This window comes from Lissotriton helveticus, chromosome 1_2 (assembly GCF_964261635.1).
Source record: "Lissotriton helveticus chromosome 1_2, aLisHel1.1, whole genome shotgun sequence".
In the NCBI taxonomy this organism is placed as follows: Eukaryota; Metazoa; Chordata; class Amphibia; order Caudata; family Salamandridae; genus Lissotriton; species Lissotriton helveticus.
Genome location: NC_136058.1, coordinates 450,930,238 through 450,951,986, shown reverse-complemented (window position 1 = coordinate 450,951,986; position 21,749 = coordinate 450,930,238). Strand labels below are relative to the sequence as shown.

General features: G+C 47.5%; 1 protein-coding gene across 1 annotated transcript in view; it reads right to left on the bottom strand.

Annotated features, from left to right (window-relative positions):
- LOC144805650 (uncharacterized) overlaps positions 1-21,749 on the bottom strand; it is a 225,284-nt gene that overhangs the window by 47,319 nt on the left and 156,216 nt on the right. Inside the window, 5 exon segments of the mRNA XM_078672173.1 lie at positions 4,852-5,712; positions 6,067-6,303; positions 6,786-7,102; positions 10,527-10,716; positions 11,071-11,617. Coding sequence (XP_078528299.1) covers positions 4,852-5,712; positions 6,067-6,303; positions 6,786-7,102; positions 10,527-10,716; positions 11,071-11,617 — 2,152 coding nt within the window.

Sequence of the window (21,749 nt, the reverse complement as noted above, 5' to 3'; positions counted from 1 at the left end):
AAACTTACTGTATTATAGTTATGCACCAGATGAATTAGCATGTGTGTGAGGGTCTACTGCATGGATATGGAATATTTCCTGAATGTTTATTAAGTGTTTGTTTCTTAGCCGTATCCTGTATGTCACCCATTTTCCTAACTCACCAATGCCCCCCATGTACAATAGTACCTTTGTATTAAAATACTATGGGACTAGTTCCCCTATGTATCTATATATTGAAAACTGTGTTAAAAGGAAAAGGATGAAGATACGCAATGAATGTCTCTCATACTTGTGAATCCTTCACTGTGACTAGCTATTAGGCGATCAGCACTGAATATATTAATATAAAATGTTGGTTGAAATGGGGGTTAAACACTATACTAAAAGATGTGTTTTTTCTACAGAGTGCCTGGATATCAGAAGTATTTATTTTACTGTTGAATACAACCACTCCTTCCCCCCTTCTTGCCCTGACGAAGGTGCGGCCTAATTTTGGGGCCTGGCACCGAAACGCGCGTCGGCGTTGAAACCATCTACCCTGAACACTGTACGATCTTGCCCCGACCTATGGTTGAGAGAAATATTCAGGATGTCCTCAGAGCAATATACCTCAAATTCCATCTGAGTAGAATGTTTGAATGAACCTTGTATGAGTATGACTGGTTGTGATGTATGAATTTGCTGAAGTTTGAATGTTGGAAGGTTGATGGGTTGTGTATATATATATATATGTTTTTATTGTATAATCATGAAAAAATCTTTCTAAAAAATGAGTTTGTATAATTGTGCTATATATAAAAGTACATTAATCAATCAAGAATAAAAATGATATATTTTTTATAAAAGTGCCTCTGTTTAAAATGCATATGGTCTTGATTAATTGGTGAGCGCTAAAATGGGTGACTTTTGAAAATTCTGGACTCTAACTGAGCCTATACTTGATCAAATACGGGGCAGATCCACCCTCTCTTTATTGTAATTTATCGCCGCGGATAGAAGAGTCAAGCTCAGCCCCAGTGGCCCCCGGATAGAAGAGCTCAGATCAGCCCCAGGGGCCCCAGATAGAAGAGCCCTGCTCAGCCCCAGGGGCCCCGGATTGAAGAGCCCAGCTCAGCACCAGGGGCCCCCGGATGGAAGAGCCCAGCTCAGCCCCATGGCCACTGGATAGAAGAGCCCAGCTCAGCCCAAGGGGCCCCCGGATAGAAGAGTCCAGCTCTGCCCGGCTCCTGCAGAGATTCCTTCCAGGATTATTCAGTCTATTTCTACAAACACAGCAGAAGGTGCTGACAATCTCCTACCTGAGCAGAGACCTGTGCAGACGTGTCCAGGCTCTCTCCTTCCACTGGGGACCTCGGGGGGGGGGGCAAATCTGGGGTCTGTGAGGGTCTGAAGATCAAGGTAGCTGCCCACCAGACAGGGCTCCTTCCTCCTCTGCAGAGGCCGGAAGTGATGTCACCGTAGCTGCTGGTGCTGTCTCTGCCGCTGCTGACCCGGAAGAGGAACCCCTTCTCCCTTTCATCCAATGTGCAGCTCAGTGTTTCATCAGCAGGCGAGGAGCGCCCTCTGGTGGACAAAGATGGAACCGCCGCCTCCAGTTTCTAGGACTGAATTTGAAATGACAGCCTGAATTTCATTAAATAGATGAACATGTGTATGCAACTCACTGCTAGAATAAATCCAGACAGCGTTTTTATAATTTCCCTGTTTCTGTGGGTAAATCTTTATATTTGTTAGGGCTGTGTATACTCAAACAGCATTTCAACGGTTTGCCCCAAATTAAGTTTTGCATTTGTCTGCATTGTTTATCACCTCACTCCCTTCAAAGTTTCATGTATAAAATAAAGAAAGATTAAGAAGATTGTAGTCACAATAACTTCATAAGACAGAAAAATCAGGTTTGACTCTCACAGATTTCTCCCTCAGTGGATGGTCCCATGGCAATGAGTGAACGGTGCCGGGCCTGAGGATGAGAGGGTATTCCAGCACTAACAAATGTCAGAGTTCTGCATACAGGCTCTTATTAGAGTTACCACCTCTTGGTCATGTTTTAAGAGTTTGCAAAGGCTCGGATATTATTCTTCAATAAGACTTTGTGTAAAATTGTTTATATTATTTATTAACATGGCTTTGCTGTCTTTGTTTACTTTAACTATGAGTCATGATTCATTAAGGCAGTTCTAGAACACATTGAAAAAGTGATTTTAACTTATATTTGATATTTTAACTTTTCACTTATTGAAGAAAACTATACCAGCGTTAGGTTATTTTCCTACTTATTGTACTGGCCGGAACATTAAAATACTGGCCATGCCACGCCTATAATATACCATCCAGGTGGTAACCCTCTCTCCTGGCATAAGTCACTCCTCGACCACGCACCATCAATGTGCGGGTGCAGGAGGGCTTCGTAGCACTGTCAGGCAAGTTGCATTTGTTGCCTTCACAGTGACATCAGATCCGACAGGCACACATCAGAGCATTCAAGTCTCACTCATCATGAGTGACACTCACACATTTAGAGGTTGTGCTGAAGTCTCACTCACACCTTGCTGAATCTTATCACTGGGAGACGGGCCTAGTACTCCATATGTTACTTTGCTGGTACTTCCACTGTGTGCGGAGTAGCCGCTTACAACTAAAGAGGGAGACACTATTCACTTCAGCAAACCCACTGTCCTACATTTTGATATACTATCAACAAAAAGAAATACAGAGTTCCCCGGTTGCAGTCAGCTAAAGGACTGTCATTGGTCTCTCTCTTGTCGGGTCAAACAGTAAAAAGGTGAGTGTAGTGAACCCTCTCTTGGAATTTTTGGGGTACCTCACACAAGTCGCCGGTTGGACTACACTTGTAATCCCACCCGGTGATCGTTCAGCGTCATCATCGGTACCCTGCCCCTGCGCCAGGCTGGCAGTGCAATGCCTGTCGGGCAACAATACTTGTTGCTCTTTGGCGGGGATCTTCTATTCCTTCGCCAAAGGGTGTGTGGATGTAAGGGGACCATGCAAGGAGGTAATATGTGAGTGTGCAAAAGTGAGCGTGGGTGAAATAAAAGGAGTCAGTGGAGTCCAAAAATTGGGATTTTAATGATATGGCTCACTGCTCTATTAAAAATACAAGGGGTATAGAGGCAGAACTATCAAGGTAGTAAGCCTCATTCAACCCTTGGTGAGTGGATGGTCAACATGTTTCTTGCTTATAGAGCAATTCGTCAGGACCAAGGGGTGCTCATATGATTTGCAAGGGCTCCCCCGTGATCAGGGGGCCCAGTATACGACCTGGTAGGTGTCGTATGGCAGTCCTTTCCTCAGGACCCTTCCCAGGACTAAATGGGAGAGAGAAGAGAGAAGTGTACTGTTAAGGAGAGACCAGAGAGACATCATGGACAAACGTGGAAACATTCGCGTTTTGTGACTGTCATAATATACAGTGGGTGAGCATGCCTTTGGTTTGCTCAAGGAAGATCGCATGCTTAGTGGTATCCAACAAAGTTGGTTGGAAGTTTGTCATGCAGTAAAAAACCTGTGAAAATCAAGGGCTATTACTGTGCTATCAGCATGCGCGATAGCTAGTGGAAATTGAGACAACATTTGTGGGGAGAAAAACAGACTTCAAACATGTCTTTGTGAAGTTTCAGAAAAGAACACTAGATGGAGTCAGTGTATGGGTAACTAACCCTTGGATTAAACCGTAACACCAGCCGCAATAATACAGTGATGGTAAAATTTAGAACAACCTTACCCGTTTGTTACACTACGGAGGCTTCCTCGAGCTGACCGGGTGGGGCCAGGACTTGGTGGAGACCACCTGTTAGGAGGAAGTATCCCCGCCATGTTATCGATTGGCGGTCAATGCGTCTCCCCATTCAACTGCTTAAAGCTTGGTCCCGCCGTGGCGCTCAGAAAGAGGCGCACGCGGGGGCGCAGAATGGAGCATATGTGCCTTACCTCGGAGTTCCTGGCGTAGGGCGTCTAGTCACCTACCCTTCCCACTGCGGACGGTGCCGCAGATCAGCCGGTAAAGTTTGGCGTCCCGGGCGCACTACTTATGACCCGTGTGTGTGGCCAGTTTAGTGGGCGTGGCCCCGGCGTGTTACCAGGCAACAAGTGGTAAATAATGGACACAGAAGATTCACTCGCTCCGTGTGTTGCCGGTGGTTAACAACGAAGACGGCTTCGCGTGCTAACGAGGAGGGAGGGAAACGTGAGTGCCATCTTGAGAGGGAGGTGGAAATAGGCAGCTTCATGGTTATGGGCTGGGTTCGGCATAGTAAGGACAAAACAGTCCATTGGTCAGCTATCTAGTGAGCATTGTCCAGGGCACCGCATCGTTGAGCCCGTTTTCATCTGTGTGTAGACGGTGTACCCATCTCTGCTCCAGTCTGAAGAGGGATTGCTGATTCATACCAGGTTGGCATTCTAGAACTGTCCACTTTATGTCCTCAGTGGTATGTTTGTGTTCCTTGCAATGTTCATACAGCCCGGTGTGTGTTTTGGAGCATCGAATATTACTGTTGTGCTCCATTATCCGTTGTTTCACCGGGCGCATTGTCATCCCGATATAGAGCAATCTGCAGGGGCACACCAAGATGTATATACATCTCGAGCTGTTACAATTGGTGTGTTTGTGAAAGGTCCAGGTGAAATCTCCTGGGAGTTCGATTGTTCTGCCTTGGATGGTTTGGGGGCATACCACACAGGAACCACATTTGTAGTGTCCAGTGACAGGGGGAAGATCCCAAAGGGTCCTGACTGGTCGAGTTTGTAATTTCTTAGGGCGAGTGTGGATCAATGTGTCCTTGAGGTTGGCAGTCCTTTTGAAAGCGAACCGTGGTCGTGCCAATTCCATCCCAGTGGAGTTCAAGATACCCCAATGTGTCATCACGGCTTTCTTGATAAATGATGAATGCCTGGTGTAGGAGGTGACACAGGTGATGATGTCATCTGGTTCTTTAGGGTGGACCTCTAGAAGGGCATCTCTATTGTTGTTCAATGCTCGTTTGTACGAATTCTTTAACAACCGGGTGGGATACCCTCTGTCCTGGAGTTTATGCTGTAGGGTCCGGGCCTCTTGTCTGAAGTCTTGGACAGAGCTACAATTCCTCCGAATTCTAAGGAATTGCCCAAAGGGTAAATTATCTCGCAGGGCTTTAGTATGGTGGCTTTGGTAGAGAAGCAAGCTATTTCTGTCAGTATCTTTCTTGTATAGCGTGGTGGTTATTGCTTCGGGTCCCAGATTGATGGTAAGATCGAGGAATGGTATGGACGTCTCCGAGATGGTTCCAGTAAATTTAAGGAAGGGGTCTTGTAAGTTAATCCAGTCACAAAAGGCTTCACAGCTGGGACGGTCCCCTTTCCAAAGAATCAAGATGTCGTCGATAAAGCGACGCCAGAGAGTTAAGTTCTCTCGGTAGGGGTTTTGCTCCGGAGGGTAGATGTACCTCTTCTCGAACGAAGCCATATAAATGCAGGCCAAGCTCGGCGCGAAGGTAGAACCCATCGAAGTCCCCCGCACTTGATGGTATAACTGGGATTCATACCTGAAGAAGTTCTCGGTCAGGGCGATGTGGGCCAGTTCCATAATGAATGTTATTGGTGTTGGGGATAACCATTCCTCTTCTCGCATCAGCGAATCCACTGCTTCCAGGGTTGCTTGTTGCGGGATATTAGTATAAAGTGCCTCCACATCGAGGGTAAGAAGCAAGTCAGTGTCCTCTCTGCCATCTATGTCTGCAATTAGACGGAGTACATCCCTGGTGTCTTGCAGGTAGGATGGTATCTGTTTGACGTAAGGTTGGAAGAACGCATCACAAAATTGTGACAGTGGTTCTAGTAGAGATCCAATTCCAGAGACAATGGGTCTCCCAGGGACAGGAGACGTGCCCTTGTGTATTTTCGGGAGAGTATAAAAGTAGGGGATAACAGGATCCGGAGTGATCAAGAAATCTGCTTCCTTCCTACTAATCCACTCGTTAGTCTCCCCCTCAATCACAAGGCCCATGATGGTAGTTGTCAATCTTTTAGTTGGGTCCTCAAGGAGAGGTCTGTAATGGTTGGTATTTGTCAATTGTCTTCTGCACTCACGATCATAGTCTTCGTAGTTCTGAATGACCGTGGCGCCCCCCTTGTCTGCTTGTTTAATGACGATCGACTCGTCTTGGCCTAGTGTTTTGACTGCTAGTCGTTCTATATTGGACAGATTGTGGAAGGTTTTCTTCGAAGGTATCTCACGCATGCTCCTCAGGACCGCCCGCTCAAAAGTCAGGACTTCGGGTGGTACCATCCCGTCAGTGGGAGTAAAGGTGGAGGGTTTTCTTAGACCTGTATCAAGATCCGGGAGCTCAGGTTGGTTTTCAAAGAATGCCCGAAGACGGATTTTCCTAAAAAATTGTTTCAGTTCGATCATCTCTTGGAATGGGTCTGGGGTCGGTGTGGGAACAAAGCCAAGACCTTTCTCTAGTACTCGTGTTTCGGTTGGTGTCAGGGTTCTCTTTGATAGATTGACAACTAAGCTCGTCTCCCCCTGGATGACATGCTCCTGGTCTCCATTGCTGCTGGTGCTGGTATCTGGTCCTGCCACTGTACACCCTTTTGCCCTCCTCGCTTTCGCCCTCTTCCTCTGCCCCAGCCTCTGCCGTGAAAAGGTGGCAGATTGGGGGGGTAGAATTGCGGGGGGCCCTGTGGGTAGAAGGGGTACTGCCAGGGGGGTGCCATCTGTGGTGGCCCATGGAAGGCTGGGCCTTGGTAATAGCCTTGTTGCCATGTCCGAGGTGGTCGGGGATTTCTTGGTGGGACTCCCCCACTGGAATCACTACTATCCGATCCACGTCTGGTATCGCTCCCTGAGTTTTCATCAGAGGAGTAGGTTTTCTTTTTCCCGTTGTAATCATCCTTCAAGTAGGGGTAGACTTTTTCTTTTACAAATTTGGCAATATCTTTCTCGAGTTTGGTTGTTTTTTGTTTCAGTAGAAACTCATGGTGATCCGCCATTTCTTGATTTATTTCCGAGAGTTTGGTCGTAAACGCTGTCTTATTGTTCTTGGATATGGCGGTTTTCATGGTAGCTTCCATAGCGGAGATCTTCTCTATTAAAGCATCTGATAGACGCTTCGCCGTTTGACTGATGAGAAAGAGGAGATCCTTAGTGCATTTCCACGAAACTTGACACCACTCTAATTTGAACCTTTTGTCGTCCAGAAATAGTCTCGGAATTATGTTCACTACCAAACCTTGTGGGGCTATATTACTCCTCAAGTATTCAGTCATCATGATTCCGTGAATGGTGATCCTGATGAGTTCCTTTTTCATTTCCGATAGTATGGTCCAATCATCGGAAGATGCGCCGGATGATGTGGTAGGGGGATTTGTAAGGAGGGATGGTGTCGATCTTAGGGCATCGGCTATGATGTCCTCATTGAAACTCAGCCCTGGGACGTCCTCCATGGTCGTAAAGGTTCCGGATGCGGTGCCAAGGATGTCTGCCGGCCAGAGTGAGGTGATTGTTAAGATTAATGTGATTCTCCCACTTAAAATGTTGTCTCAGAATGGTCCAACGTGGCGAGTGGAATCTTCGCCAATTGGTAACCTATAAAAGGGGTTCCCGTGCCAAAGGCACGCAAGGAATTGTATCAACAGGGAGGAACACAGGGTTAGGACAATTATTTAAAGGGGTCCAATGTATGTGTCCTAGAAAGACTATCAACAAAAAGAAATACAGAGTTCCCCGGTTGCAGTCAGCTAAAGGACTGTCATTGGTCTCTCTCTTGTCGGGTCAAACAGTAAAAAGGTGAGTGTAGTGAACCCTCTCTTGGAATTTTTGGGGTACCTCACACAAGTCGCCGGTTGGACTACACTTGTAATCCCACCCGGTGATCGTTCAGCGTCATCATCGGTACCCTGCCCCTGCGCCAGGCTGGCAGTGCAATGCCTGTCGGGCAACAATACTTGTTGCTCTTTGGCGGGGATCTTCTATTCCTTCGCCAAAGGGTGTGTGGATGTAAGGAGACCATGCAAGGAGGTAATATGTGAGTGTGCAAAAGTGAGCGTGGGTGAAATAAAAGGAGTCAGTGGAGTCCAAAAATTGGGATTTTAATGATATGGCTCACTGCTCTATTAAAAATACAAGGGGTATAGAGGCAGAACTATCAAGGTAGTAAGCCTCATTCAACCCTTGGTGAGTGGATGGTCAACATGTTTCTTGCTTATAGAGCAATTCGTCAGGACCAAGGGGTGCTCATATGATTTGCAAGGGCTCCCCCGTGATCAGGGGGCCCAGTATACGACCTGGTAGGTGTCGTATGGCAGTCCTTTCCTCAGGACCCTTCCCAGGACTAAATGGGAGAGAGAAGAGAGAAGTGTACTGTTAAGGAGAGACCAGAGAGACATCATGGACAAACGTGGAAACATTCGCGTTTTGTGACTGTCATAATATACAGTGGGTGAGCATGCCTTTGGTTTGCTCAAGGAAGATCGCATGCTTAGTGGTATCCAACAAAGTTGGTTGGAAGTTTGTCATGCAGTAAAAAACCTGTGAAAATCAAGGGCTATTACTGTGCTATCAGCATGCGCGATAGCTAGTGGAAATTGAGACAACATTTGTGGGGAGAAAAACAGACTTCAAACATGTCTTTGTGAAGTTTCAGAAAAGAACACTAGATGGAGTCAGTGTATGGGTAACTAACCCTTGGATTAAACCGTAACACCAGCCGCAATAATACAGTGATGGTAAAATTTAGAACAACCTTACCCGTTTGTTACACTACGGAGGCTTCCTCGAGCTGACCGGGTGGGGCCAGGACTTGGTGGAGACCACCTGTTAGGAGGAAGTATCCCCGCCATGTTATCGATTGGCGGTCAATGCGTCTCCCCATTCAACTGCTTAAAGCTTGGTCCCGCCGTGGCGCTCAGAAAGAGGCGCACGCGGGGGCGCAGAATGGAGCATATGTGCCTTACCTCGGAGTTCCTGGCGTAGGGCGTCTAGTCACCTACCCTTCCCACTGCGGACGGTGCCGCAGATCAGCCGGTAAAGTTTGGCGTCCCGGGCGCACTACTTATGACCCGTGTGTGTGGCCAGTTTAGTGGGCGTGGCCCCGGCGTGTTACCAGGCAACGAGTGGTAAATAATGGACACAGAAGATTCACTCGCTCCGTGTGTTGCCGGTGGTTAACAACGAAGACGGCTTCGCGTGCTAACGAGGAGGGAGGGAAACGTGAGTGCCATCTTGAGAGGGAGGTGGAAATAGGCAGCTTCATGGTTATGGGCTGGGTTCGGCATAGTAAGGACAAAACAGTCCATTGGTCAGCTATCTAGTGAGCATTGTCCAGGGCACCGCATCGTTGAGCCCGTTTTCATCTGTGTGTAGACGGTGTACCCATCTCTGCTCCAGTCTGAAGAGGGATTGCTGATTCATACCAGGTTGGCATTCTAGAACTGTCCACTTTATGTCCTCAGTGGTATGTTTGTGTTCCTTGCAATGTTCATACAGCCCGGTGTGTGTTTTGGAGCATCGAATATTACTGTTGTGCTCCATTATCCGTTGTTTCACCGGGCGCATTGTCATCCCGATATAGAGCAATCTGCAGGGGCACACCAAGATGTATATACATCTCGAGCTGTTACAATTGGTGTGTTTGTGAAAGGTCCAGGTGAAATCTCCTGGGAGTTCGATTGTTCTGCCTTGGATGGTTTGGGGGCATACCACACAGGAACCACATTTGTAGTGTCCAGTGACAGGGGGAAGATCCCAAAGGGTCCTGACTGGTCGAGTTTGTAATTTCTTAGGGCGAGTGTGGATCAATGTGTCCTTGAGGTTGGCAGTCCTTTTGAAAGCGAACCGTGGTCGTGCCAATTCCATCCCAGTGGAGTTCAAGATACCCCAATGTGTCATCACGGCTTTCTTGATAAATGATGAATGCCTGGTGTAGGAGGTGACACAGGTGATGATGTCATCTGGTTCTTTAGGGTGGACCTCTAGAAGGGCATCTCTATTGTTGTTCAATGCTCGTTTGTACGAATTCTTTAACAACCGGGTGGGATACCCTCTGTCCTGGAGTTTATGCTGTAGGGTCCGGGCCTCTTGTCTGAAGTCTTGGACAGAGCTACAATTCCTCCGAATTCTAAGGAATTGCCCAAAGGGTAAATTATCTCGCAGGGCTTTAGTATGGTGGCTTTGGTAGAGAAGCAAGCTATTTCTGTCAGTATCTTTCTTGTATAGCGTGGTGGTTATTGCTTCGGGTCCCAGATTGATGGTAAGATCGAGGAATGGTATGGACGTCTCCGAGATGGTTCCAGTAAATTTAAGGAAGGGGTCTTGTAAGTTAATCCAGTCACAAAAGGCTTCACAGCTGGGACGGTCCCCTTTCCAAAGAATCAAGATGTCGTCGATAAAGCGACGCCAGAGAGTTAAGTTCTCTCGGTAGGGGTTTTGCTCCGGAGGGTAGATGTACCTCTTCTCGAACGAAGCCATATAAATGCAGGCCAAGCTCGGCGCGAAGGTAGAACCCATCGAAGTCCCCCGCACTTGATGGTATAACTGGGATTCATACCTGAAGAAGTTCTCGGTCAGGGCGATGTGGGCCAGTTCCATAATGAATGTTATTGGTGTTGGGGATAACCATTCCTCTTCTCGCATCAGCGAATCCACTGCTTCCAGGGTTGCTTGTTGCGGGATATTAGTATAAAGTGCCTCCACATCGAGGGTAAGAAGCAAGTCAGTGTCCTCTCTGCCATCTATGTCTGCAATTAGACGGAGTACATCCCTGGTGTCTTGCAGGTAGGATGGTATCTGTTTGACGTAAGGTTGGAAGAACGCATCACAAAATTGTGACAGTGGTTCTAGTAGAGATCCAATTCCAGAGACAATGGGTCTCCCAGGGACAGGAGACGTGCCCTTGTGTATTTTCGGGAGAGTATAAAAGTAGGGGATAACAGGATCCGGAGTGATCAAGAAATCTGCTTCCTTCCTACTAATCCACTCGTTAGTCTCCCCCTCAATCACAAGGCCCATGATGGTAGTTGTCAATCTTTTAGTTGGGTCCTCAAGGAGAGGTCTGTAATGGTTGGTATTTGTCAATTGTCTTCTGCACTCACGATCATAGTCTTCGTAGTTCTGAATGACCGTGGCGCCCCCCTTGTCTGCTTGTTTAATGACGATCGACTCGTCTTGGCCTAGTGTTTTGACTGCTAGTCGTTCTATATTGGACAGATTGTGGAAGGTTTTCTTCGAAGGTATCTCACGCATGCTCCTCAGGACCGCCCGCTCAAAAGTCAGGACTTCGGGTGGTACCATCCCGTCAGTGGGAGTAAAGGTGGAGGGTTTTCTTAGACCTGTATCAAGATCCGGGAGCTCAGGTTGGTTTTCAAAGAATGCCCGAAGACGGATTTTCCTAAAAAATTGTTTCAGTTCGATCATCTCTTGGAATGGGTCTGGGGTCGGTGTGGGAACAAAGCCAAGACCTTTCTCTAGTACTCGTGTTTCGGTTGGTGTCAGGGTTCTCTTTGATAGATTGACAACTAAGCTCGTCTCCCCCTGGATGACATGCTCCTGGTCTCCATTGCTGCTGGTGCTGGTATCTGGTCCTGCCACTGTACACCCTTTTGCCCTCCTCGCTTTCGCCCTCTTCCTCTGCCCCAGCCTCTGCCGTGAAAAGGTGGCAGATTGGGGGGGTAGAATTGCGGGGGGCCCTGTGGGTAGAAGGGGTACTGCCAGGGGGGTGCCATCTGTGGTGGCCCATGGAAGGCTGGGCCTTGGTAATAGCCTTGTTGCCATGTCCGAGGTGGTCGGGGATTTCTTGGTGGGACTCCCCCACTGGAATCACTACTATCCGATCCACGTCTGGTATCGCTCCCTGAGTTTTCATCAGAGGAGTAGGTTTTCTTTTTCCCGTTGTAATCATCCTTCAAGTAGGGGTAGACTTTTTCTTTTACAAATTTGGCAATATCTTTCTCGAGTTTGGTTGTTTTTTGTTTCAGTAGAAACTCATGGTGATCCGCCATTTCTTGATTTATTTCCGAGAGTTTGGTCGTAAACGCTGTCTTATTGTTCTTGGATATGGCGGTTTTCATGGTAGCTTCCATAGGTTATTTTCCTACTTATTGTACTGGCCGGAACATTAAAATACTGGCCATGCCACGCCTATAATATACCATCCAGGTGGTAACCCTCTCTCCTGGCATAAGTCACTCCTCGACCACGCACCATCAATGTGCGGGTGCAGGAGGGCTTCGTAGCACTGTCAGGCAAGTTGCATTTGTTGCCTTCACAGTGACATCAGATCCGACAGGCACACATCAGAGCATTCAAGTCTCACTCATCATGAGTGACACTCACACATTTAGAGGTTGTGCTGAAGTCTCACTCACACCTTGCTGAATCTTATCACTGGGAGACGGGCCTAGTACTCCATATGTTACTTTGCTGGTACTTCCACTGTGTGCGGAGTAGCCGCTTACAACTAAAGAGGGAGACACTATTCACTTCAGCAAACCCACTGTCCTACATTTTGATATCACTACTTTTTCAATATTTCACCTTGACGGCTGCACAGATTATACATTCCGTGTAATGTTAATTTTGATGTCTGTATTAATGATTAGGATTTTACCTGTGTACTCATCATTCCTATAATTTCACTAATATCTCTTCCTCTGACATTATCATAGTCAAATGTTATGTGACATCAATTCATGTGAGGTCATCAGTAGGATAGTTTATTTCGGCTCCTAAGAATGTAAAAGATTCGAGCTCTGTGAAGCACATACATGAGCGCTCATTTGGAGTAAGGGCAGACACACAACCCCCATAGGGCTCAAAGGGCTTCAGCCTCCCTCTCCCCCCCCCCGTCGTGGGTGTCAGCCCAGGCTGAGACAGCTTCCCGTGCACTCACACAGACAGTTTTTAAGCTGCTGTAGCCCGGCAGGTCTAGCGTCCGTCTTATTGCCGCCGCACATGAGTACTTCACAGGTCTTTAAAAGGCCATTTACTTGTTAGCAAGGCTGTGTTGCTTTTTCATACCTTCCTAGAGCTCCTGCAACTCCACTCTGCCTATTGCTGGAAGAATTAGTCCCCCCCCCCCCCCCGAAAATATTTGTAGCCCCCCCTCCCCCCTCGACATTTGGCTCTAGTTGCGCCTCTGAGTAAGGGGGAGGAGCATGGTCTTTGCTGACAGATGAACACATCTGGAAGCAGTACAGGCGCTCCCATGACACGTTCCTGCCAAGCTATGCTACCAGAATTCAGACCAGAAGAGTGCTGATCTCTGCAAAAAGATATGAAATGTGTGTTTCAGTTTAATTACACTTCATGTCAGTGTTGTTGAACTTTAAAATGGTCACAAAGTGGTTCCTCACTTGCGTTCCTACGAGTACCTTCAGTCTCTTAATTTTCACGCTGTGCTGTTTCTCCAACTAAATTGCCCTCCAAAAGAGCATACAGTCTTTTCTGAGAGAGAAGTAACAGTTATGTTTCCTGGAGAAAGTGGTTAAAGGCGCTGTCTATGTTTCTGCTGATTCTTGGATTTGACTAAAGTGAGTCAATTTCTGTGCCGAGGTGGGTTCACTAAGAGAAGCCCTTCAAAATGTACATTGAAGCTGTATGAATCTGGCTTTGTATATGGTATGCCCATTAGGTGATCATTCCATGCACGGAGATCAGGGGTTCCCCAAAAGTGTACAGGGCTCAATGTAAATCCCAAAGTGCTTTGTTAGTGGGAGTGTGGGCGAGCAGCCTTAGGCCTCACACAGAGGAGTGGAAGACAGTTATTGCACAACATTGACCAATAATGGACACACGGCTCAATGAGGAGATCCACACCACTTTTGGAAAAATATACTTTGTTTGTATTTTATTTTAAGACCAAGATCTTCGCAAAAAAGTAAGTACATTTTTAAATAAAAATACTTTTCGCTTTTAAAAGTTGGCATTTAGAATATGTTTGAAGCAGTTCAATGTTCCCTATGGTGAAAACAATAATGCAGTTTAACAGGTAAGTTCCACACTAACAAATCCAGTATTCGGGCCCAAAGGTCAGCAAGGAGCACAGGTTAGGTGAGTACCAACGCTGCACCACTAGCAGCACAGGGGCGGCTGAGTGCAGAGGTCAGATTCAGAGTTCAGCCTAATGCTTTTCAATCAATCAATCAATCAGAACAATTTGTAAAGCGCGCTACTCACCAGGAAGGGTCCCAAGGCGCTGGTGGGGGTGTGGGGGGGTCCGTTACTGCTCGAAACGCCAGGTCTTGAGTTGCTTCCTGAAGGAGAGATGGTCCTGGGTCAGCCGTAGGTGGATGGGGAGGGAGTTCCATGTCTTGGCCGCCAGTTAGGAGAAGGATCTTCCTCCGGCGGTGGCTCTGCGGATGCTTGGTACGGTGGCGAGGGCGAGGCTGGTCGATCGCAGCTGGTGGGTGGGCGTGTAGAAAGTGAGGCGGTTGTTGAGGTATTTGAGGCCCAGGTCGTGGAGAGCTTTGTGTTTGTGGGTGAGGAGTCTGAACGTGATCCTCCTGCTGACGGGGAGCCAGTGCAGGTCTCTCAGGTGGGCGGAGATGTTGTTGTGGCGGGGGATGTCAAGGACGAGTCGTGCTGAGGCGTTTTGTATGCGTTGAAGTCTTTTCTGTAGTTTGGCTGTGGTTCCCGCAGTCCATTTGGCTGGTGACGAGTGCCTGGGTGACCGTCTTCCTGGTTTCGGTGGGGATCCATCGGAAGATCTTACAGAGCAAGCGCAGGGTGTTGAAGCAGGATGACGATACGGCGTTGACTTGTCTGGTCAATGCGAGGGCGGAGTCCAGAATGAAGCCCAGGTTTCGTGTGTGGTCCGTTGGCTTGGGGGTGGTGCCCAGGGCAGGGGGCCACCAGGAGTCGTCCCAGGCGGAGGGTGATGATCCCAGGATGAGGACTTCCGTCTTGTCTGAGTTCAGCTTCAGGCGGCTGTTCTTCATCCATTCGGCGACGTCCTTCATTCCCTCGTGTAGGCTGGCTCTGGCATTGGCCGGGTCGTTGGTGAGGGAGAGGATCAGCTGGGTGTCGTCGGCGTTTGAGATGATGTTACGGTTCTGTTGGCGTGCGATGGCTGCGAGGGGGCTCATGTAGATGTTGAAGATGGTGGGGCTGAGCGAGGATCCTTGAGGTACGCCGCAGATGACTTCAGTGACCGCGGATCGGAATGGGGGGAGGCGGACTCTCTGGGTTCTTCCGGCGAGGAATGAGGTGATCCACTCCAGTGCTTTCTCTTGGATTCCGATGTTGCTGAGGCGCTGTATTAGGGTGCGGTGGCAAACTGTGTCGAATGCTGCAGAGAGGTTCAGGAGGATGAGAGCAGCTGTTTCCCCATTGTCGAGCAGGGATCTGATGTCGTTGGTGGCTGCGATGAGGGCGGTCTTGGTGCAGTGGTTGGCTTGGAAACTGGACTGTGAGGGGTCCAGGGATCCGTTCGTCTTGAGGAAGGCGGTGAGCTGTATGTTGATGGTCTTCTCGATGACTTTGGCAGGAAAAGGGAGGAGCAAGATGGGGCGGAAGTTCTTGAGGTCGGTGGGGTCCGCTGTCAGTTTCTTCAGGAGAGCGCTGAGCTCGGCATGCATCCAGCTCTTCGGGAAGGTGGCGGTGTTGAAGGAGATGTTGATGATGTTCCGGAGTTGCGGTGCAATGATGGAGCCAGCCTTGTTGAAGACGTGGTGGGGGCAGGGGTCGGTAGGGGATCCGGAGTGGATGGTGTTCATCGTGCGGGTGGTGTCTTCGGCGCTGACCGGGGTCCAGTTGCAGAGGGTGGTGGTGGGAGCGTTGTTTCGGTGGTTGGGTGCGTGGTTGGTGCGTCGAAGCTGTTGTGTATGTCAGCGATCTTGCGGTGGAAGAAGGAGGTGAGTGAGTCGCAGAGGTCTTGCGAGGTTGTTATGTCATTGTTTCCCGCGCTGGGGTTGGAGAGCTCTTTGACGATGCTGAAGAGTTCCTTGCTGTTGTGGGTGTTGTTGTCCAGGCGTTCTTTCAATGATGTCCTTTTGGTGGTGCGGATCAGCTGGTGGTGTGTGCCGGTGGCGTTCTTGAGGGAGGTCATGTTTTCTGTGGTCTGGTTGTGGCGCCAGGCTTATTCGAGGGTGCAGCAGTTTTTCTTGGATGTTTTGAGTTCGTTGGTGAACCACAAGGCTTTTATGCTGCTGTGTCTGCTGGGAGGGTTCTTCAGTGGTGCGAGGTCGTCGGCGCAGTTGATGAGCCACTGTGTGAAGATGCGGGCTGCTTCATTGGGGTCCGTCGTGTTGGTGGGAGGGTTCTGGCTGAGGGAGGTGGTGAGCTGGTCGGCGGTGATCTTGCTCCAGCTCCTGTGGGAACCTGTTGCGGGTGGTGGTGGGTCGTGGTTCTCTTGGTGCTGAAGTGGACGCAGCTGTGATCGGTCCAGTGAAGTCGGGTGGAGTGGCTGAAGGCGATGTGCTTGCTGGAGGAGAAGACGGGATCAAGTGTGTGGCCGGCTTAGTGGGTGGGGGTGTTCACCAGTTGCTTGAGTCCGAGGTTGGTGAGGTTGTCCAGCAGGGTAGTGGTGTTGTTGTCGTTGTTGTTCTCCAGGTGGAAGTTGAGGTCCCCTAGGAGGATGTAGTCAGAGGAGGCGAGGGCGTGCGGGCTGATGAAGTCTGAGATGGCTTTGCTGAATTGTGTGCGTGGTCCCGGGGGTCTGTAGATGAGAGTGCCTCTGAGGGTGGTCTTGGGGTCGGTGTGTATCTGGAAGTGGAGGTGCTCGGCGGCGGTGAGGGTGTCGTCGGAGTTGGTTGTGATGCGGATGGTGCTCCTGTGGACGATGGCGATGCCTCCTCTGGTCTGGTTGACGCGGTCCTTCCGGGTGATCTTGTATCCGTCCGGGATGGTTATGGCCATGTCGGGTGCTGAGGTGGCATTCATCCATGTTTCCGTGAGGAAGGCGACGTCTGGAGATGTTGAGTCGAGCAGGTTCCAGAGTTCGATGGCGATTAAATGGTAACTTGATGGTTCAGCAATAAGTAACAGTGTTATATAAGCCAAACAAGGCAAGTTATTATGAGAACGTAGTTATTTTGGGTGCAGCCTGGCAACATGAGATTTGATTTTAGCGATAATAAAGCATTTTTGAAAATGTGTTTATATGTTTTGTACTACTCTTAGTCACCGCCTCTTCAGAGGTCATAGAGGCTGGTGATGCCGGTGTAGGATGGGAGAGGTGAGCAGGAGCCTGCTGCCGGTACTGAAGCATTCATGGCACAGGGCTGTACGACGCAGACCAAGACAAAAGCAGCGCAAAGCCAGCATTCCATCATTTTCAGCTCCCCCTCTACCCCCTTTTTTGCATGTGTGCAGAACACCAAAATCCAACGCCCTTGCTCTTCAGGTACAGTAACACACACGCAATGTACCATGCAAACACTAGTAATCTATACACGCGCTTTCTTGCACAGAGTTGCCTATTTAGTGCCACACACAACCATGCAGTCCTTCATACCCAGGCCTCTCTCATACAAATCATCACGTGTGTCCTTTTACACTCCCATCACCATAGCAGCTAAAATTGTGGCCACAAAACAACACAAGAGAAACAGCGGAGGTGGTTTCACATGATAGAGCGACATGCCTAGGGAGTAGGGGGAAAGGGGATGGGGGAGGGAGAGGGGTTTGTTCACTTTTTAGTTGTTTAGATAGATATGTGTGTAGATGAGAACAGACAACCGAGAAGCTGATCTCCGATATAAAGACATTGAATGTAAAGTTGCGGGAGTTGTTCGGAATTTGGAGGGTGGTTGCCATTGCGGTGACAGCTATAAGGGGTGAGAAGCGGGGAGCAGGACTGAATAGATGCAACCAAGCTTGTTGACACCCGCTGCTTAAGTTAAGATGAGACACTCTTGTTGAAATGTACTGCTACTAATTGACAAGATGAAAATGAATAAAATCTGTTTACAAAAAAAAAAAAGAAACAGCGGAGGTGGTTGTGAATGCAATTGCATCCTGAATAACAACTGGCTTCTCATCACCACTGTAGTGGCCGTGGTGCTTTGTATTTGCTCCTCCATTCCTCATTTCTCCACACAAATCCCATCAACACCCATGGTGAGTAACCGTCCCTACTTTTCACGAACTCTCCATAAGAATGCCTTTATACGAAGCCACGTCTATAATTTTCGTTATTTTTGGTGACAGCCAATGAATCGGTGTGTTTCACCCTCTAATAGTTGCCACAGACTTTTTGTGGAGAGCTACTATGATTGGCTTGAAAGCCATCAGCCAATCCTAGTGCTCGCTGCTGCACTGAAGGACTTATATGGGCCAATGAGAACAGCTTTGGTTACCCAGCCTTGGGTTGCTTTAGCTCCCGCAAATCACGCTTTCAGTGTTATTCTAAATTGTTTACAGTGTCCTGCACTTTTCAAACTGTAACTCCGTTTGAAACCGGTCACCAAGTCAGCCATGGGCTTCATTACCCCTTCAATCACCTTCTCCAAGGTAAGTGGAATAATTATGCTTTTCATGTTTTGAAGTTTTACATTTGCGTTTAGTTTCAGTAGAATGAAATGTATCTACGGTCACAGTGTTTTCACTCTTCCTCTCTGTCTCCACATGTGTATTCGTTCCTTCGCTCTTTCCATCTTTCTCTTTCCCTATATCTCTCTGCTGCTTCCCATTCCCAGTGCACTAGGTCTCGCATTTACGAGAGGTTGTGTTGTTGCCATTGTACATGATAATCCATTTTATTTGAGTTTTGTTTCTTAAAACATAACTAAAAGGCATTGTCATTTACAATGCATATAGCTTAAACTCTTGCAGATGCGAAGCCTATTGCATTGGAAATGCTTGTTTAATTAATTTATTATATCCCTGAGTCTGGTAAAGGCTGCCAAAACATATTGTTCAGGTTGAAACCAACCAATCAGGATTGACTACTGCCTCCTAATTTGGTCGATCAGAGCACATTTGGAAACGAACTGCCTAAATATAAAATTATTTTTGACACTTCATTTCTCAAAATTTACTGATTGGATTTACACAAAATAACAAAAAGCTAAATCTGTGGGCCAAGATCTAGCTTCATGACAAAGTTAGTGTAATGCTGTTCAGCAGTTTTTGTTACAGCACTGTTTAAAGAAGTCTATAGAAAATACAAGGGGGAGACCCTATTTTTCTCGGCCCCCACCTGATGGATCACCTGAAAACTTTCCAGGAAGGAGCTGAAATGAGAGGCCTACTTGTTTTTTATAATGCCCCCGGGTTGGCCACATCCTGGGGGATATTAAGCTTCAGAATTGAGAGAGAGGGGGCGCACTTGGCCCCACTTCCCCAGGCCAGTTATGACCCTGGAGATCACAACTCCCCAGCCTTCCAAACTTAAGGGGATTGGGCACGTGGCCCCTTCCCCGGGCTGATTTTAGCCCTGGGGACCACAACACCCTCAGAGCCTAGCTATCCAAACCACAGAGGAGGGGGCAGATGCCCCCATCCATGGCCAATTTAGGACCTGGGAACCCCATTACCCGGGGCCCAGCCATAATTGTAATGAGGGGAACCATGCAGCCAACCTCCCCGGGCTGATTTCGGATCAAAAGGGGGGCATCCCCAGGCACGAAGCAAAAATCATGAGGGAGGGGAACAAGCAGCCCCCTCCCCAGGTCAATTTTAGCCCCAGGGACCCCATCCTGGGGGCAGGCTGTAAAAGCAAATGGGAATGGGGCAAAATGCACCCCTCCCAGGGCCATTAATAAGCCTGGGGACCCCATACACCATTGCCGGCTTGGCTATGCCCTGCGGTGCCCACACCCAGAGCATATCAGTTTCCCTGCCTGCACTGGTCCGAACATGGAAACCTGTGTTTGCTCTCGCTTCATGGGAGCAATTTTAAAGCTCCTGCAAAGCGAGAACAAACACTACGTCTGCGGCCAGCAGGCTGGAGCATTAAAAAATGCACCTGGCTGCTGAGAGCAGACTTTATAATTGCTTCCCTGCCCGCTCAGCATTTTTAGATTGTCCCTGCGAGCGCGAGCAATGCTGGTTCTTGCCATAGGCATGGAGCATCTGGGGCAGTGCCCTAAGGTAACTATAACTCGCATCCTAGCCATGCACTGCTAATTACCCCACATATTACATCACTCATGATAACTTCTATGTCATCATTCATGGTATAATTTGCAGCAAAATTATTGATAAGAAAACTGCATGGTGGGCGCACAAGTTATAGTTACCCGAGGGTACGAATTATAGTTTCTTGAGATAACTTTAACCATTACTGCTGCATTTCTATGCTTTTGTGTATAAATTGTGAACTGAACTATACCGTCCCTGTAACCTTTGTTTTTTTAGCTAATTTCTCAGGTTTTTAAAATTCTATTTCCTAACTATAACGTCCCTGTAAACTTAGTTTTTTTTTCAGAGGATGAATACATAAATATATATATATAATATTTATAGTTAAGCACCCAAAGAACTATGGAATTACTAGCCCCTAGACAAACTCATAATACTCTCATGTCGTGCAATTGAACATTATTGCATACGAGTGAATGATCAGGTGTGGAAGTGCACTCCTGCCCTTTTAAGTAAACCTCTTAACCATCCCTCAGACATCTGTATGAGAAGGGCAGAGTCCAAACTTCATGGAGAAAAGCGGTACCAAGTGGTTCATATCTACCCAGGGCATGGTGTTTCATACATGAACTAAACTTAAACAGAGGAAAAGGCAATGTTATTAAACCATGGATGAACCAACAGCTGAATTAGAATCAGCTACAGAAAATGGTAATAGTTCTAATTTTTAAATATGCAATAGAGAATATGACGCATCCTTCATAGACATGAACTGTTGTTTTTCTGTTAAATTAAACAATAAAAACACTGACAAAATATTAATGTATTCCCAAGGCACTTTCCCAGATTTTAGAGTTTGTAAGGTCCATGAAAACTGCGTGATGAACCGCAATTCATTTTGACCATGGAACAAAACAGAAACATTATCTTGCACAATATGCACAACAGATGAAACAATATTATCCAAGGTGTAAATCCTGGAAGAGAGTGTGTTAATGCTATTATCAATGAGAGCAGGACCTTTTTCCAAATTAGCTTGGTCTTTTGGTCTTTTGCTCTTAAACAGGAAGCAGCCTCAACCTGCGACAGTTTCCAAACTTCATTGTAAATAGCACATATATATATCTTTTAGATCTTCCACTCACAGGACCCTTAACAAAATCAGTTAAATCAACATTGTCGGTCAACAAAGATAAATGATGTTTAACAGACGGAAGAGTGGAATGTTTCAGCCAATTTTGACATCATTTCCCCACTGACTAGGTGGTAACTGAATGGGAAGTTTCAAAAAGGGATCAGTTCTGTCCTGTGTAAGGCTAGGGGCTAAATCCGGAAAGCCATGTTGACAAGAATCAGAACTTGTTGGCCACAACAGCCAACCCTCAGGATCCAGGGGCGAAATGTTAAAGGAGGAATTTAAAATGAAAGATTGTAATTCATCAAGGGATCTATCAGTATGATTGTTCCAATTAGGGTAAGCATGCAGATTAGGAATTTTAGGGGTATTCATGTGTTTTGAAGTGGCCAAACTAAGACAAGTTGTTTGTGAGATCGTACTATTTAAAAACAACATGTGGCCGAGAATAAGACATGCTCGGTGTAAAGCTTCAGTGCCCTGCACTTGCCAAGGTCTAGAACCCCAAACAGATTTAGGATCTATGGTATCTTTCCATAGCTTGTAGCCATCCACTGCTAGCTGATCCATAAAGGATTTGGAATACAACAATTTTGAGTAAGTCTCACTTTCGAA